At 41.5% G+C, this 16,865-nt stretch overlaps 6 protein-coding genes across 6 annotated transcripts in view; 2 read left to right on the forward strand and 4 right to left on the reverse strand.

Annotated features, from left to right (window-relative positions):
- The window catches only part of LOC126570696 (dedicator of cytokinesis protein 7), a 7,435-nt gene extending 5,318 nt beyond the window's left edge, over window positions 1–2,117 (reverse strand). The window contains exons 1-3 of the mRNA XM_050228635.1: window positions 1,974–2,117; window positions 1,822–1,906; window positions 1–1,759 (exon numbers count right to left, since the gene is read on the reverse strand). The exon at window positions 1–1,759 is cut by the window's left edge and continues 674 nt beyond it. Coding sequence (XP_050084592.1) covers window positions 1–1,759; window positions 1,822–1,906; window positions 1,974–2,017 — 1,888 coding nt within the window. The 5' untranslated portion in view covers window positions 2,018–2,117. The remainder of the gene's footprint in view (window positions 1,760–1,821; window positions 1,907–1,973) is intronic.
- Window positions 2,118–2,340: 223 nt separating this feature from the next.
- LOC126570727 (uncharacterized) lies at window positions 2,341–3,339 on the forward strand. The gene is made up of 2 exons (XM_050228703.1): window positions 2,341–2,679; window positions 2,744–3,339. The coding sequence occupies exons 1-2, from the start codon at window positions 2,431–2,433 to the stop codon at window positions 2,861–2,863; spliced, it is 369 nt and encodes a 122-aa protein (XP_050084660.1). The 5' UTR covers window positions 2,341–2,430; the 3' UTR covers window positions 2,864–3,339.
- On the reverse strand, window positions 3,329–7,440 carry LOC126570698 (coatomer subunit alpha). Its single transcript, XM_050228641.1, has 3 exons — window positions 7,306–7,440; window positions 7,158–7,239; window positions 3,329–7,086 (listed from the first exon to the last, which is right to left on the reverse strand). The coding sequence occupies exons 2-3, from the start codon at window positions 7,235–7,237 to the stop codon at window positions 3,474–3,476; spliced, it is 3,693 nt and encodes a 1,230-aa protein (XP_050084598.1). The 5' UTR covers window positions 7,238–7,239; window positions 7,306–7,440; the 3' UTR covers window positions 3,329–3,473.
- A 310-nt stretch (window positions 7,441–7,750) lies between these two features.
- Window positions 7,751–8,520, forward strand: LOC126570726 (60S ribosomal protein L23). The gene is made up of 3 exons (XM_050228702.1): window positions 7,751–7,859; window positions 7,948–8,159; window positions 8,223–8,520. The coding sequence occupies exons 1-3, from the start codon at window positions 7,847–7,849 to the stop codon at window positions 8,418–8,420; spliced, it is 423 nt and encodes a 140-aa protein (XP_050084659.1). The 5' UTR covers window positions 7,751–7,846; the 3' UTR covers window positions 8,421–8,520.
- On the reverse strand, window positions 8,406–10,310 carry LOC126570722 (uncharacterized). The gene is made up of 3 exons (XM_050228698.1): window positions 9,651–10,310; window positions 9,431–9,571; window positions 8,406–9,350 (listed from the first exon to the last, which is right to left on the reverse strand). The coding sequence occupies exons 1-3, from the start codon at window positions 9,788–9,790 to the stop codon at window positions 8,849–8,851; spliced, it is 783 nt and encodes a 260-aa protein (XP_050084655.1). The 5' UTR covers window positions 9,791–10,310; the 3' UTR covers window positions 8,406–8,848.
- A 121-nt stretch (window positions 10,311–10,431) lies between these two features.
- LOC126570721 (proteasome subunit alpha type-1-like) lies at window positions 10,432–11,579 on the reverse strand. The gene is made up of 2 exons (XM_050228697.1): window positions 11,488–11,579; window positions 10,432–11,378 (listed from the first exon to the last, which is right to left on the reverse strand). The coding sequence occupies exons 1-2, from the start codon at window positions 11,488–11,490 to the stop codon at window positions 10,551–10,553; spliced, it is 831 nt and encodes a 276-aa protein (XP_050084654.1). The 5' UTR covers window positions 11,491–11,579; the 3' UTR covers window positions 10,432–10,550.
- Between the last annotated feature and the right edge of the window lie 5,286 nt (window positions 11,580–16,865).

Consider the following 16,865-nt stretch of genomic DNA (forward strand, 5'->3'; position numbering starts at 1 on the left):
AAATAGCTTTCAGAGCATCTGATTGCTTTTCACCGGCCATCAGCTGCACCCTAACGGCAATGTTGCGCGCAGATCCTGCTCTTGTTGAGAAGTTTAATTCTTTCATTGAGACGAATAGCAGGTTCCGGTACGAATAATGGGGATTGAAGATTGGTGCTGACGGAAACTCTAGAACTTCTTTTACTGGACGCGTATGCCCGTCGGGATAAGGGTCTATTTTGGCAAGTTCCGGTGTTAGTGCATACTTCAGCTCCTCAGGTGCCGGTGAAATCTCAATTTTAATAGAGCCGGGTATGCATTTATGCTTCTTCATTAATGCAGCAGGGCGTTTCAATTCTGGTAGAAATTTATACAGTTCTTCGTCTTTCATTTTCTCCGATTCTTGTTTAAAGAAGCTTGCTACTGTGATAGCAATCGGTCGGAAAGTTTCGATACTGTTTGCAAAATCATCTGGTGACCAAGAACGACGCTTTTCCATCTTTCTTTCTAATGAACCACGACGCGTCAGTGTTCCCATATCCGTCGCACGCTTACGGAACTGGTCGAAGCTACTGGTAGAGGATTTACGATCCAAACTATTCGAACTTGAAGCTGATGCGATACTTTCACGTTCTTCTTTATCAACGCTGTCTCCATTGAATATGCCTGACAAATAAATACCGGTCCAGGCAAAAGGCATCCTATACTTGCCCAGCCGTTCGCAATAATCGGATGCATTCGATTTTGCTTTATCTTTGTACTTATCCTTGTCATCTTTAAGATAGGGCTCAACCGAGTCTTTTATGTCACCCTGAAGTACCTTTTCCAATCTTATTACGAGGTAAAGTTCGTTACTTGGGTTCGTGATGTCGAAAACGGCCTCTCGGGCTTGGGTGCTGATATCAGCTAATGGTACGTGGCTGATCAACATACGCCGCAAAGATTCCGAGTTCATATCAAAATAAAAATTCTCCGATACTTTTTTCTTTTCTTTGGCATCGTAGATCGCCATTGAGGCAAAAATGGGTTCCACTTCCAGTTCCAGTTTTAAATGCAAGCACTTGACATATATACGATTTCCTAGATGCTCCATCGGTACTTCTGCTGGGAGTCTTTTCTCGATCGACTGCTCAGCGCTCGGGTATAAGTCGAAAAGAGCTTGCTGGCGCGCTTCTTGGCGTTTCAATTCATTGCTTTGATCTACTCTCTCTGGTGAAATACGGTCAAGCACACCCGTTATCAGCGGATCATTCACGGAGCTTCGCAGATCAAAGGACGCCCACGACCCACGAGGCGTTAGCGTATCCGTGCAAGTCGATACCGATGAAAGACTGGCGATCGACTGCCGGCTGCTGGGTGTACAGCTCTCACTGACGTACAGTGTGCTAGACGTAACGGATTCTTCCAAGGAGTTGCTCATCACTGCCAGGTCTCGATCGATTTCGAATTCTTGATATGAGGAGCTTGGGCTGAGTGCTCCCTTTTCCTTGCGGTCTAATGCGTTGCATGACCCAGAATGATGTCGGGATGAAAATTCCACCACTTTCCAAGGCCTGGTAAAACAATCGACACAATGCTGCACATATAGCGGTAGCTCGTCCAGGCTTTCCTTTGGAATGACATGTTTGGTTGTTCGAATTTTTCGAGGCACAATTTTCACCTGTACATCGCTGGGAGGGAAATCTAAAATAGATCTCAATGGATCTTTCTGCAACAGGTTGGAGTGCTGCGCCAAGAATTCTTCGTAATCGATCGGTTCCACGAGATCACACAGTGATATCTAAGCGGCGTAAGAGTAAAATAAATCAATCTAAACATGGAGTCAGGAGAACACGGACTCACCGACGACGAACACACGGAGCTGCTGTCGCTTTTCGACATCATCTGATAGTTGGCTACATTTTTACGAATGTCCGAGGAGTGATGTCTTTGAGGAAGAAGAGATTTTATCAAGCTAGCTTCTGGCTATCGATCAAAATAGGTTCACAACTTACTTGGTCAACTTGGACACAAACGCACGCTGAGCTGACGTCATCATAAACAGATACACGGGGATTGAGAGTAGATTTCACGATGGGAATTTGAGAAACTAGTATTTAATTTTTCCTTTCACTAAGTGCAGAGTAGGCTGTTTTCGCTTCACACCAGACGCCGTAGGGAAACAATGAAAATTTGACATTTGAACAGCGATTCCCAGATAGCCAACTTCACGTAGGGCAGTGGTGGCCAAGGCGTCCAGACTGTACCGCCCTGTACACACTGCACAGAATCTCGTTTATCTGTCAATTATGTATGAGAATTAATATAATATGTATGATAAGCGAGATTCTGCACGCAGATTCTGTGCAGTGTGTACAGGGCGATACGAGAGTTTACGCTTCAAGTATCCCGGCTATACAAAAAAAGTGGCGCGCTGTTGCGAAAACAGGATTGTTGCAGAGAGTGTGAAAAATGGATGCTGAGCGATTCGAACGACGTACAATCGTAAATGGAGCGCTGCTGAAGAAGCACATCGACGAGCAAATAAGTATTCATCTTAATGTTGATCGATGTGACGATGGAAGCAGATCGTTGACTGGGAAATCGACCGATGGTCTTACCGTTCAGGTGTTCTTTCCTGATCCGTTGATGGGTCTTACCGCTGGGTGGATGGAAGTGATAGGCTTGGCTGTACCGAACAATATCGTTCGAGGTAAAGAAGTAAGTATCTTATCAGGTAAACATTTTTTCTGTGTTCCTTACTGATATTTGTGCTTGTTTACAGCTCGTCACGTATTTCAACTGCCAGGAAAAGATAGAGGACTTTGATGTGAGCGGTCATAATATGTTGTGTACCTTGCTATCCGTTTGCAAAGATCCATTTACAACTGGTTTATTAACATAAAATATGAAACATAAAGGTTCATCTTGCGATCCAAAAACCCTATTCAGAAATTATCAATAAAACTTTCCCAAATCATACAACTCTACACACTACGTATAACTTCGCTCCTAACTCGGAATGGTGGAGCAAGTGAAGCTGTGGTTCTTTTCCAATTTATACACTTTTTCAGAAAAAAAAATCGTAAAGATAAAAATGGTGCAAACTATTGTGCCACTTTTAAAATCACAACCATATACGTTGGGAAATGATAATATATATCGCTAACCAAATAAAAACTTAAACAACACACACAATCAGTTGCTGGTTGGTTAGTGATTCAAGAGTATTTCGACGGTAACAAATCGATGCAGCGCTTGGATGGATTACTGACCAGATGTAGTAACGGGTGTCTCCGAATACAGATTGTCGAGAACTTGTGGTAGCTAATACGGCATTATACAATAAAACAAAAATACAACAATCATATACTATACTTATACTATTTGACTTTATCGTCTCTTTATTGCAAGATTATAGTACCGTTATGAATACTAAACTTTATTTTTATTATTGTTAATCCATTAGGAACAACTCTAAATATTGTGTTGATGAATGCAAATGAAACCACTTTTTATTGTTTAAACTGCAACGTGCTGATTCGCAAACCTAAAGCATCCCTGCCTATTTCAGCTACTTTACATACTACACATATTATTCCTTTGTATTGTGGTTGGTAAGAGGCTCCACAAAGGGAACACTTTTCCTCAGGATTACCCCGATATATAGGTTTGTAGGTTAACGCGCATATTGTAAATGGGTTGTGTTCATCATACAGCAAGGAATGTTCGTTCACTTCATTCAGCTCGCAGGCCTGAAGTATTTTTCGTGTTTGCTGGGCCACTTCTGGCCGAGGGCCGAGTTCCAGTAATCTGCGTGCAAACGATGCGGCTGTCTTGTAATTTTTAAGTTTAAAAAACAAATTTAATGCTGTACGCAAAGTTAAAATCTGATGGACTGGTTGCAAGTTGACGTGTGTGAAATATGCTGCAAGTTCACAAATACGCTTCTGTTCTTCTATCGTTGTTTTCGGTAGAATCTTACGTTCTGTCTCCATTTGTAGACCTACCACATATTCACGGCAGATAGTGAGCAATTGTTGAGCCTCTGCTAATTCTTGGCGTGTTTCAACCGACAACAAAGGTATGCATAGCATTATGTACTGAAGTTTTTCAATCGCCTCACCGAATTTTCCAGTTGTGGTCAACTGATAACAAGACTGCAGGTTTTGAACTAAATCAATCAATTTGAGTGCAAGAGTTGGGTGGAACGATTTTGGATTGATCTCTTTCCAGTTACGATTGGGATGACCAATTAGTGACGGTACATGAGGATGACATTTGTAGGAGGTTCTAGCGGCAATGCACGATTCCAAGAAGAGTTCTTGGTATGGTTCAAAACTAACAATTCCTACCTGCTCGTGTAATAAACGGCATGCGGACTCTAGTGCTCCAGCACGCACATGATCTACTGCCAGTTGTGAATTTATGGACCAATAATGAGATGTTGCAGTCCCTTTCGGTGGAGCAGCAAAAAAGTTCTTATTAGGAATATTTGAAGCGGTTAGTTTGGAAACCAGTTCTTCTGGTAGTTCCAGGTCATCATCTCCAACATCCCAGCCAGGCACATCACCACCTGTCCCAGCCTCATCATCTTCATCTTTTGCTTCTTCAAAACGATCACCGTCCAATAAATCATCATCCATTGCCCACCCATCATTATCAGCACTTATTTGTTCAACTGCTTCGACCGGTGCTAATGCTTGATGAACAGTTGATGCACCTCGAGACATCATAGTTCCCTCGAAAAAGCCCTTTGATACTGTCAACAATGGCCAATTACTTTCGGCTTGCTGAATTGGAACAGGAGGGCGCAACAATTTTGCCTTTGGATTCACCTCTGGAAGGTCTTTACCTTCAGCTTGGATATCGACAGCTAATACAATAGCTTCCTCCATAAGACCGTGCGTCTTGGCGGTCAAATACGCTAGTGAAGTTTGCTTGCAGTTTTTCAAGATTGATACTCGCTCTTTCACATCGCCCAGTAGCAAAGCACCCTGATATTGCGCTGAAACATCTTTTCTTATATCTGCAATCTTATTCATTTTTTTTAATTTCTCTAAATTTCCCGTAATAAGGTAGAGAAATGACAGTTTATCAAAGTTTTTCGTACGTTGATAGCACATCTCCACGACCTGGTGGTTACCTTGCATTAGTGCGCTCTGTGCCAAGCGTTCCCAACACTGCTTGTCGTCCATAGCCTTGGCTGCTTCTAAGGCTACTTCAATGTTTCCACACTCGAGTGCCAATCCAAAGCGAGTTTTTTCATCTTTTACAAAATGGAGCGCAACCTCTGGGTATCCCTTTTGTTGAAGATAAGCAATTATGCTCTGGCCAACTAATCTAGCATTGCGTACCATGTGCAAAACTTCCTCGTACTTGCGGTTGATAAGTGCCAATTTAAACTTGTACTCTGTGGTATCTATTGTTAATAACCTTGTACGACATTCTCGATCTAGACAGAATACCTGGCTGTTTTTAACACGTGTTATGTATATTGGTAGATCCAGAGTGCGTATAATTCCATGATCGCCGTTTATGATTGCGTACTTGATATGGTTTGATGTGGTATAAATGAATACACCGGACTCATCCCAGGCACCGGACTTGATGCGAGCATTTTCGTGGATGGAACAAAGCAGATCCAGACGACGATTGCAAATGATGAGGGTATGTTTCGCCAGCAATACAACGTGGCTCATGTCACTAGACCATATCACGTACTTGCACTTCGCTATTTTCACTTGTGCCAAGGAGCGCAACTGTTGTACATCAAACAAAGTAACGTGTTCTGGTTCGCGCAACAACAGCACACCAGTGCCAGCGTAGAATATTTCGTCACATATAGGTGACTGAATTTTTTTTGTTACTTCATTTTTAAAATTTTTGATGACTAGCTGACTGGCTCGATCCAGTACAGCAAAACGGTTACGTGCAACCCAAACTGCTGTCACTCCTGATGATCGTTTGCTTTCCATTTCCTTATTCTGTGAACCGTTTTCTTTTTGCGGAATGCTATATAAATCATATGTACTGTTCTCTAGATTAGTAGTACGTGTGCAAATTAACACTGCATTCAGAGCAGGATTGTAGGATATGCTGTAAACAGGGACTTTTCCACCACCCCGTATCGTCATGACAACTGTATCTGTGTTTGTGTTAAAGTCCAGCTCTCGCAGAAAACGATCTTTTACATAGTATAAACAATTTCCGTATACTGCGTAAGCTGGTCTCTCACGCTCAAGTTTGAATACGATTGTTCCAGAGTCGTGTCCAGCAGCAAATAGATTTAAATTTGGATGTGCTGCAAGAATCCAAAAGCGTTCATTTTCACGTCGAAATGTATGAATGCATTGACGCTTGGTCATATCCCACACTCTGATGCTCTTATCTTCGCTGTTAGAAATGATGAAGTCAGCTCGTGGATGGAATAGCACACACGACACATTATGATAGTGCCCGCGACATGTATCGACCTCCCATGCCTTGTACTCGTTCATACGCCACAATTTTACTTGGCGATCATCAGCACCTGAAGCAATTAAGGGCATTGATGGGTGAAAGCATGCCCAATTTACACCCCGATCATGTCCTTCAAGAACGTGCTTTACGACAGCATCAGCCTGACCAAAGAGATCCGCTGTTCCAGGGTTTTTCAAATGATCCTCCAAGCCCGCTGGACCAGGCGCAACATTTTTCTTACGAAGGCCTGAAATATCCCAGATCCGCACTGTTTGGTCCAGAGAGGCTGATACAATAATATCCTCGTCGCTCATATGGAATTGGGCGCACATCACGTAATGATTATGACCCGTTAATACACAGATGCAGGAACGAGACTGCCAGTTCCAAATACGAATAGTTTGATCATCTGAGGCGCTTAAAATCCAAGGATACTCATGATGGAATACAGTCGTGCGGACATAATCCAAATGGCCTAGCAAGGTGAAGATGCATCTTCGCTGCTTATAGTTCCACACTTTAATTTTAAAGTCATCACCACCGGAAACAAACAGCGGTTGCTGGTTGTGAAAAGCGATGCCACGTACCGGGCCATCGTGCTCATCAAACTTCTCGATGAGTGTACTGATACGATAGTCCCACAGCTGAATAACACCGCTATGTAAACTGCGAAAAAAGGAAATGCAAACGAGAAATAATCATACGAACTCAATTTCCATGCACAGTACCGAGCCTACCTCGCTAAAATCCATGGACGTTTGGGGTGAAACGATAAACCTTTCACGCGAGCCGATTTCGTCTCAAAATTGGTCAGCATTTCTAAAATCGACAGTAAATACACCTTATTCAATAAATGAAATTATGGGATGTGTTAAATCTACGAACTTCAAAGGTAACTGGAAGTTGGTGCGTACTAAGTGTTGGTACTTGCACACTTTTTAACCTTTACAGCAGAAAGGCAGCAGAAATATTCTCTCTTTAATTCCGCGACACGTAAATGCCTACGATGCCGTAAACGATGACGCACGAGACATACTGAAATGTCAAATTTCGTTTGCCTAGTGATTTTCGAACAGGAAGAAAAACAACACCGATGTTCTGTTCCCGGAAGATTACAAATCTTTATTGTTTAGCTTTGCTTTATATTCAAATAGTTCAAATAGTTTTATAAAAGTATTTTTTTACATTTACATATTTGTATAAAATGGCTAGTCGTATGTTTTGGTAAAAAGTCCTATCGAAACGGCTAACACTAGAATATCTAATATTATTAGCTTGAACAGAAAACTACTGTACTTTCTTTCTGTCATTTTTATACATCTCTGACAGCGGAAGCCAAGGTATTGTCATTCACTCCTCGCTTGCGTTCTTTTTCCGGCTTTCTGCCCAAACGTTAGACACACTCGATTTTGCTGCGGATTAAACAATGTCTAAAAGAGGTTAAAACCAACATTTCTTAATGTCTTCGTTTAGTTTTCGTGTTGAGTTACTCACTTTACTCTTCATTGGCATAATTTTCTCTTGCAGGACGTGGAGGATCAGCGGGAGGTAAATTCCGCATATCGTTAGGTTTGCCTGTTGGTGCAGTTATTAACTGTGCTGACAACACTGGAGCTAAAAACCTGTATGTTATTGCTGTGCATGGAATACGAGGCCGTCTAAACCGTTTACCGGCGGCTGGAGTCGGTGACATGTTTGTTGCCACAGTCAAGAAAGGAAAACCCGAATTGAGGAAAAAGGTAAGAATAGACAAATGATGTTCCTGATAAATATTACAAGATTTTGGTACGCACTCTACTTAGGTAATGCCAGCCGTCGTTATTCGGCAGCGAAAACCATTCCGTAGACGTGACGGTGTTTTTCTGTACTTCGAAGACAACGCTGGTGTCATAGTGAACAACAAAGGTGAAATGAAAGGGTCTGCCATCACGGGTCCTGTTGCAAAGGAATGTGCTGACTTGTGGCCCCGTATTGCTTCAAATGCTGGGTCAATAGCTTAAGGGCACAATCGATTCAATGCGTCAACTAGTACCCAAGATGGTGCGTAACATCAACCGAAACAGTGTCGGATAATAAAAAGACGCAATCGATAAACAGTAATCTTCGTGTTAATTTATACCTTTTGTTGATTGATTTGCATTGTGCTCTGTTCGTGAACAAAGCTTAATAATATATTTTAGTACTCATTTATGCACGACTAATGAATATTAGATTAACTTCTCACAATAAACGGTAACGCTTATCATTCTCATATACATCTCAAGAAAGTCAAAAGTATCTTCCTTCACTACTATATATTCTAGGTATAATCCTGTCGGGTGATAATTATACCGCGTTTGCAATCATTTTAATGATTCTGTTATTTCTTGAAAAATTACATTGAAAGTAAAATCACTCGTTCTAATAGTTGAGGGAACGATAGACTACATCAGTAGCTTACTCCTCTTTCATAAAAAGATATGTTGGCATCATGTGTATCACGAGCGTAATAACAGCTAGGATTCCGTTCATCAAAAGTATCAACCACGTCTTTATGTGTTTTGTTCTTATTAGCGGGATGGTGGTTAGAACGACCGTTGTTAGTATTAGGGCGGCCTTTAACACGGCTGTTATTCGTTGAAATCGTTTCAGATTCGACAGGAGATGATTTGGTCCTGCGATTTTCAACATATCGCACGTTATGCCTGGCATTCGCACTTTCTAAGCCATCCGATGCTTCGCCATATCCGTCCATTTGGAAAATGTTGGATCCATCTGTATCTGTACACACCATGCTGAAATGTTTACCAGCTATAGCTGCATCCGGTTGTGTAGAATCATGTGGTCTAATATCATTCCGCCTTTCTGGTACTTGTTTGCCAAATGCAATTTCTTTACGATATCCTCGATCGTCGTAGGTGTGGCTAGTTTCGCTGTTGTCGTAATTTCGACTGAAATATTGAAGTTATATTTAACGTTCTGCGTTGCAACAACACTCATGGAAAACAAATGTTCATGGAACTACACTTACGATTTTACAACGATGCCTTTGTACCCATCCTCACTCTTGTGTATTTCTGAAGCATAACCGAGGTTCAAAGATCCACGCGTATCACTATTCCTACTTTGAACTGCATGCTTATTCATAGTTAACAATCCGTTATTAGAATACCTAAAAATAAAGCAAAAACTTTCAAACGATGATGTACTCTAGGAGAATGGTTGGTCAAATGGTTGTCATTGGTACTCACTCTACATTTTCTTTTTTAGTCGATATCATTTGAATTGATTTTTTTACGTAAATAGAGAGTAATACGATTAAAATGAGTAATAATATTACTAAACTGGCGAACACTGATATAATTACGTATATTTGATTTTGTAATTCCATTGCACATCGTTTGTCACTAGGATACCGACGTAATGTGTACAAAAGTACACAATAGTATTTCAAAGCCCTATGAAGATTTTTGTTGGAATGAAATCGAATTTAAATGATAATTGGTAATAGTGAAATAAACAAACGATCTTTAAAAAATCCTCTTATTGTTTTGAATATCCTCTCTCACTGGCCTGCTTTCGAATTATGTCTGGCTTTCTTAATAATTGTACTTCCATCATTGCGAACGCTTGTTTACATGGCGAAAAAGATAACGAATGTACATTTGATGAAATAGATAAAAGGAAAAAAACACATATATGTGACACAAAAAAGTACTTTCGTTGTCAAGATAGCACAGAATCACTTATCACATTGTTGAAATAACATCCTTCTAGTGTTTTTGAGTTGGAAAATTTGATCTATAAAATTAATTCCTTTCACATTACAGATGTCGAATGTACGTCTTATTATGGTGGTAATACTAGAATAATAAAACTAGAATAATCGAAAAGCAAGAAAATAAGATGGATCAAGAGTATATATCTAAGTGTGCGAGCCATCTAAAGTTTTTTTTTTATTTTTATATTTTATTTGTTTCCTTGTTCCGCATAAGAGAAAAAACTATCTTCCGAACAAAAATTGCCAACTGCTACTTGCAAAACGAAGGTTCTCGTTTATTTATGTGTTCCGATAGAAGTTCACATGTGTTTTCGCTGGAAATGCACCAGCTTCAAAAGTAGTTAGCAGAATTGTTCCTGTTTCTAAATGATTATGTCTCCATCGCAACAATCGGTATCGGATCGGCTGGTACGTTTGGTGGTTGATCGTCTCCGTCATCTCTCGGAGCCTGGTTTCCCCCGGCAACTTCAGAAGCTCCTCCTCCTCGACGAACAATATTGTTTAGATATTTGTCATTATCCTCTTCTGATAATATGGTGAATTTTTCATCTTTACCAACAATTGCGATTGATATATTTTTAGTGTTTAAATCAACTTCATTGGGCAAAGTATCTTGAAGAGCTTGTACGCCATGCCGAATTAATTCATCTTTTGTGCATTCGGAAAAGGTATTAAGGTGCTTCTCCAAATAAGTTCGCGCACTTTGAGAGCGTGACCCAATTGACATAGCCTTGCAGTCGAAAAAATTTGCACTCGGGCACGTCTGGTAAATGTGGGGGCCTTGATCGTCAAATCCAATCACCAAAAGACCAACACCGTACGGTCGCCGGTCATATCGCTGCGTGCATACTTGCATTTTGTTGCCAAGGGTACTGATAAGACGACCAACTGGATAAAACGCATCATAGGCGTACTTGTAGTTCAGACACTCTTGCCGCAAATAACGGCTTAAAATTCGCGCATCAGCCGTTATGCCAGCAAACGAAAGACCCAAATGATCGTCCACCGATATAATTTTTTTTTGGTATGACGAAAGTTCCGATGAGGCACGTTTCAATGCTATTAACACAGCATATTCCTTGTTTTTCAATCCAACGGTTGCTGATCCAAGCTTAACGGCCTCCATCGCGTATTCCACTTGATGCAATCTGCCTTGAGGACTCCAAACCGTCACATCGGAATCATACTGGTTGCGGAACTGCAATGAAAGTACCGTAAACAAATTGAAAATAAATCGAAACCATTGTACTATACAAGAATCGAATCAAAGCATTGCAAATAGTGCTAAGGAAGCCCAAAGCCCTTACCATATTGCAAAATAATCAACGCCTGAAAATGCCTTGTTTTGCGACGATGGATGATGGCTCGAAAATGAGTGGATGACAAGCCAAAACGGCTACTGCGGCTGTCAAAAATGCCAATTCGTGTACGTACAAGTTTATACACCCTAGTTCCATAATAGAGGAGAGGAAAATTCTTTTTAGAAACGTTCTATGAGTACTGGTTTAGCTGTTAAACGGGATGGATTAAGTTATAATGACTGTAATGTTTTTAAAATAACGCGGTAGACCGTAATATTCATCATACAATCGATGAGATTGCTTTTTGAATTCTTGCATTTGGGTATTAAGCCTCTTGGCAGATTTGCTTGTGTCGCTTAATCCAACAAATATTTTCCAGCAATCTTCGAATTCTGTTAAGCTGAGACTACACGACACAAAGGTGCTTAGGTGCTTATTCTGTAACTTGCGATTACGATGGCCTCAGGCGTTCGATGATTCATGCGAATTTCGAAACGTTTCGAAAACAATAAACAATTCAAAATGACAGTTTGAAGTAAAAAAACTGTTAATTAACTTGATTTTTCTGTATCAAAAATGACTTAACCTTTGTAATAATAGTATACGATTAGCAGAAAGAAATTATTGATGCACAATCAGGACGCTATAACTGTTTTTCAGATGCTCGATGCTCGATGTAAACAGAACGCCAGCTGTCGACCACAAAAATGCACTCGACATGCAGGCGATCGTGAACACCAAAATGAACACAAAATGAGAAAAATAGAATCCTTTTTCCGAATAAAAAGATTAAGGTGCTTATTCTGTAACTTTCGATTACGATGGCCTCAGGCGTTCGATGATTCATGCGAATTTCGAAACGTTTCGAAAACAATAAACAATTCAAAATGACAGTTTGAAGTAAAAAAACTGTTAATTAACTTGTTTTTTTCGGTATAAAAACGACTTAACCTTTGTAATAATAGTATACGATTAGCAGAAAGAAATTATTGATGCACAATCAGGACGCTATAACTGTTTTTCAGATGCTCGATGCTCGATGTAAACAGAACGCCAGCTGTCGACCACAAAAATGCACTCGACATGCAGGCGATCGTGAACACCAAATGAACACAAAATGAACCAAATGAATCGAACGCCTGAGGCCATCGTAATCGAAAGTTACAGAATAAGCACCTAAAAACGCTAATCATGAACACTCACTATTCATGCAAACCACAAACAGAAAATATAGTGACGCAAATCGCTTGCAAAAAGCGTTTACGCTAGGATTTATAGGATATATAGGATAGGAGGGTAAAACGGGTCGACTGCCCCCGTGAACTTTTTTATCGTTTATGTTTCATTTTTCCAGGCGAAATTCATTTTAATTAACGCCCAGCTTTAAACCCACCCTTATAAACGTCATGAAAACGATAAAATTCAAAAAGATAGAAAGAGAGGTAACTATGAACGAAAGAGAGAGAGCATACTTATCGATCAGCTGTTTCCTGTCAAACGTACGAAACGATACAAATGCAAGAACAGCAAGGAGCATGCGTAAGTCACTAGAGTGAAAGAGATAGTTATATTCTGCTATGCCGTCCCGAGGCAACATGGCCGGTTTGTTGTTAAACAATACAACGCCATCTGGGCGGTCGCGGTGATAGCCCCCCAGATAACGTTGTTTATTTGCCTCTCGTTTGAATCAGCGGTTGGCGCGTGCGCCCAATGCACCATGGTTTCTCGCTCAGCGTTCAGCCATGCCACACACGGCTGGCTGGTTGCTAGCGCACTCGTGGCGCGTCCGCTGCTGGCCGGCTGGCTGCCCAGCACCGACCGCTCCGCGACACCTAAGACATCTGGACAGCATTTTCAGGCTCCAGGTCATGGACATTGCCAGGTACGGAGTTTGAATGGGGCGGTACATCTCCAAAACGATAACGGAGGTGTCCAAAGGTCAGCTCAGTGTGGACAGAAACCACACGCTGAACATAAGGACAAAAGCTGGCTTGATCTCGACAATTTATAAGTCGTGCGCGCGGTTGCATGTCCGTTAGTTTGAAATTTGAATTTTCAAAACGAATTCGCCTCTACTTTCAATTCGCCTTGGTAACCTATAGCTGTGCCTTTCTTTCAAAGGTTGGCCTTTCTCTTTCTGGCGCATTGGCTAGGTAGGAAATCGGCAACCCTGCTAAAATGGTTGCCAATTTATACTGGCGAAATCCCACAATGACAGTTAAGCGGGGAGTTCACGGGGGCAGTCGACCCGTTTTACCGACTTTGGTGCTTAGGTGCTTATTCTGTAACTTGCGATTACGATGGCCTCTAGGCGATGATTCATTTGATTCATTTTGTGTTCATTTTTGTGTTTACGATCGCCTGCATGTCGAGTGCATTTTTGTGGTCGACAGCTGGCGTTTTGTTTACATCGAGCATCGATCTGAACGGTTGGATCTCAAAAACAGTTATAGTGTCCTGATTGTGCATCAATAATTTCTTTCTGCTAATCGTATACTATTATTACAAAGGTTAAGTCGTTTTTGATACAGAAAAATCAAGTTAATTCACAGTTTTTTTACTTCAAACTGTCATTTTGAATTGTTTATTGTTTTCGAAACGTTTCGAAATTCGCATGAATCATCGAACGCCTGAGGCCATCGTAATCGCAAGTTACAGAATAAGCACCTAAAATAGGACCCTCCACTCACGGAGAGTTACTTAGTGACAAAAAAAAAACCCGCTAATTTAAACATTTTTAGTAACAAAACCTGTAAAAGACTAAAATCCACCCACCCCCTCCCCCCCCCGCAAACGGTGAGCTACTGAGTGACTGAAAGGTAAAAGACTAAAATAGCCCCCCCACTCACGGTGAGCTACTGAGTGACCGAAAAAACCGCTTTTTAACTGATTAAATGTAACTTTTTCACCCCTCCCCCCGTTCAGTAGCTCACCGTGAGTGGGGGGGCCTATTTTAGTCTTTTACCGACTGAAAAAATAGCCAATTTGGTAAAAGACTAAAATAGGCCCCCCCTACCCCGCGGACATTTTCCCCTCCCGGGGGGTGAAATTGTGAGCACCATGCAACATCCTTCGCGCTATCCTTGTTTGGTTCAAGCAAATTTTTCTTTCCTTTCTCACTCTTCGTACCCCTCTTGGTTCACCCGTGGTGCTATCCTCTTTTTGCTTCAGACGGATTTTTTTATTCCTTTCTCGCTCTTCGTGCCACCCCCCCCCCCCTACAAACCAGCCGAGACACCTTTTCGTATGCCGTGTGTAGGAGTGAGCGCGACTTCCAATGAAACAGCGATATACGGGCACTCAATCGAGCGGCTGTGAGCGCATCTCGCGTTGAAGCGCGAATGAGATGGCTGATGGACGGAAATACTTTGAGCCGCGTTCATCGTCGGCGTCTGAGAGCGCGCCGGACTTTGATCGAATCCGGACTCGGCACCGATTTCTGATGCACCTTTTTTCGCATAATTGTTGCACTTTTTGAATAAGTAAATGCATTTAATTGCCGTACGATAATGGTAGAATGTCTCACGAATTAATTTGATCCAATTTTCAGTCAACTTTGTAGTCAAATTAGTGGTTGAATAATCAAGCAAAAAGTATACGATTTGAACATGTACATCGTACAAACTTGTTTAGCGAAAGCATGAGGTTTGAATCACAGAAACATGCAAGTGCTGCCGGCTGTTTCTTAGCTGTAGTGCAACAGGAAAAACATCCAAAGTTAAGAGAAAATTATAAAAAATCAATTCGTGACAAGGTCTGCCATTATCGCACGAAAATTAGAAGCATTAGAAGCACGGTAAAACACGAGAATTATGCGAACAAGGCGAATCAAACCGCGATGTCAAATTTGCTTTCATATCCGATTTGTACCTGTCGTGGCAACTTTCTATTGAAATCAGTGTGCTTCATTATGAAGACGATGAAGACGTCTCTGTGACATTATTAACTTTAGAAAAAACTTGATTTTTTTGCGAAAACGCACGGTCACGGTCAGCCGTATTGATCTAGCGTTTGTGATCAAGTGATTTTCAATAAATCATTTAGTTCAGTGCGTAGCGTGTACGACTTTCCCTTCCCAAATCATATCATCTCCTTCACATCAAATCCCCACCATTCACACTCCTTCATCCACATACACACAACTCAGGCAAACATACATCACGGGTGGGGGGGGGGAGAGAAGAGGGTGGTAAAATGAAGCTTCCTTTTTTTGTTTCTATGAATGAATTTTGAACGAAACGACGAATGCGCCTGGATGTAGGCAAGATCTTATAACCCACACGAGAAAGATCTTATAAGGAGCACGAAGGGGTGTCAAAAAGATCTTATAACCCATGCGAGCCACTCAATCTCGATTGGGTTATAAGATCTTCCGTTCCACGAAAAAGTGTCTCGGCTGGTTTGTAGGGTCAGGCAAACATACATCACGAGAGGGGGGGGGGGAGAGAAGAGGGTGGTAAAATGAAGCTTCCTTTTTTTGTTTCTATGAATGAATTTTGAACGAAACGACGAATGCGCCTGGATGTAGGCAAGATCTTATAACCCACACGAGAAAGATCTTATAAGGAGCACGAAGGGGTGTCAAAAAGATCTTATAACCCATGCGAGCCACTCAATCTCGATTGGGTTAGATTGCGTCTAAACGAGCACGAAAGTATCGCGAAAGTATCGCGACGACGAAACGAATAAACGTCATCCCCATACAAGTGCGCGAAAGTTTGATCGCGATAGCATGGATGCCCGTGTAGGGAGCGAATGCATCGCGAAAGAACGAACACTGCTGTCAAAGCTGTCATTTCATATAAAAAAAGCCCCCTGGCGGAGGTCTGTCGAAGAACACACGCTTTCGCGAAAGTTTTTGCTCAGTCTGAGCAAAATCTTTCGCGATGCATTCGTTTACCGTCTGGAAGCAACCTTATACCCTACAAACCAGCCGAGACACTTTTTCGTCGAACGGAAGATCTTATAACCCAATCGAGATTGAGTGGCTCGCATGGGTTATAAGATCTTTTTGACACCCCTTCGTGCTCCTTATAAGATCTTTCTCGTGTGGGTTATAAGATCTTGCCTACATCCAGGCGCATTCGTCGTTTCGTTCAAAATTCATTCATAGAAACAAAAAAAGGAAGCTTCATTTTACCACCCTCTTCTCTCCCCCCCCCCCCCTCTCGTGATGTATGTTTGCCTGACCCTACAAACCAGCCGAGACACTTTTTCGTGGAACGGAAGATCTTATAACCCAATCGAGATTGAGTGGCTCGCATGGGTTATAAGATCTTTTTGACACCCCTTCGTGCTCCTTATAAGATCTTTCTCGTGTGGGTTATAAGATCTTGCCTACATCCAGGCGCATTCGTCGTTTCGTTCAAAATTCATTCATAGAA

This window comes from Anopheles aquasalis, chromosome 2 (genome assembly GCF_943734665.1).
Source record: "Anopheles aquasalis chromosome 2, idAnoAquaMG_Q_19, whole genome shotgun sequence".
NCBI lineage: Eukaryota > Metazoa > Arthropoda > Insecta > Diptera > Culicidae > Anopheles > Anopheles aquasalis.

Coding starts and splice junctions, on each gene's coding strand:
- LOC126570727 (XM_050228703.1), top strand. CDS start 2,431: ATGGATGCTGAGCGATTCGAACGACGTACAATCGTAAATGGAGCGCTG. Junction 2,680..2,743: donor ATATCGTTCGAGGTAAAGAA/GTAAGTATCTTA, acceptor GCTTGTTTACAG/CTCGTCACGTATTTCAACTG.
- LOC126570698 (XM_050228641.1), bottom strand. CDS start 7,237: ATGCTGACCAATTTTGAGACGAAATCGGCTCGCGTGAAAGGTTTATCG. Junction 7,087..7,157: donor CGTCCATGGATTTTAGCGAG/GTAGGCTCGGTA, acceptor CTTTTTTCGCAG/TTTACATAGCGGTGTTATTC.
- LOC126570726 (XM_050228702.1), top strand. Junction 8,160..8,222: donor AACCCGAATTGAGGAAAAAG/GTAAGAATAGAC, acceptor CACTCTACTTAG/GTAATGCCAGCCGTCGTTAT.
- LOC126570722 (XM_050228698.1), bottom strand. CDS start 9,790: ATGGAATTACAAAATCAAATATACGTAATTATATCAGTGTTCGCCAGT. Junction 9,572..9,650: donor ACTAAAAAAGAAAATGTAGA/GTGAGTACCAAT, acceptor CTTTATTTTTAG/GTATTCTAATAACGGATTGT. Junction 9,351..9,430: donor AAAGGCATCGTTGTAAAATC/GTAAGTGTAGTT, acceptor TCAATATTTCAG/TCGAAATTACGACAACAGCG.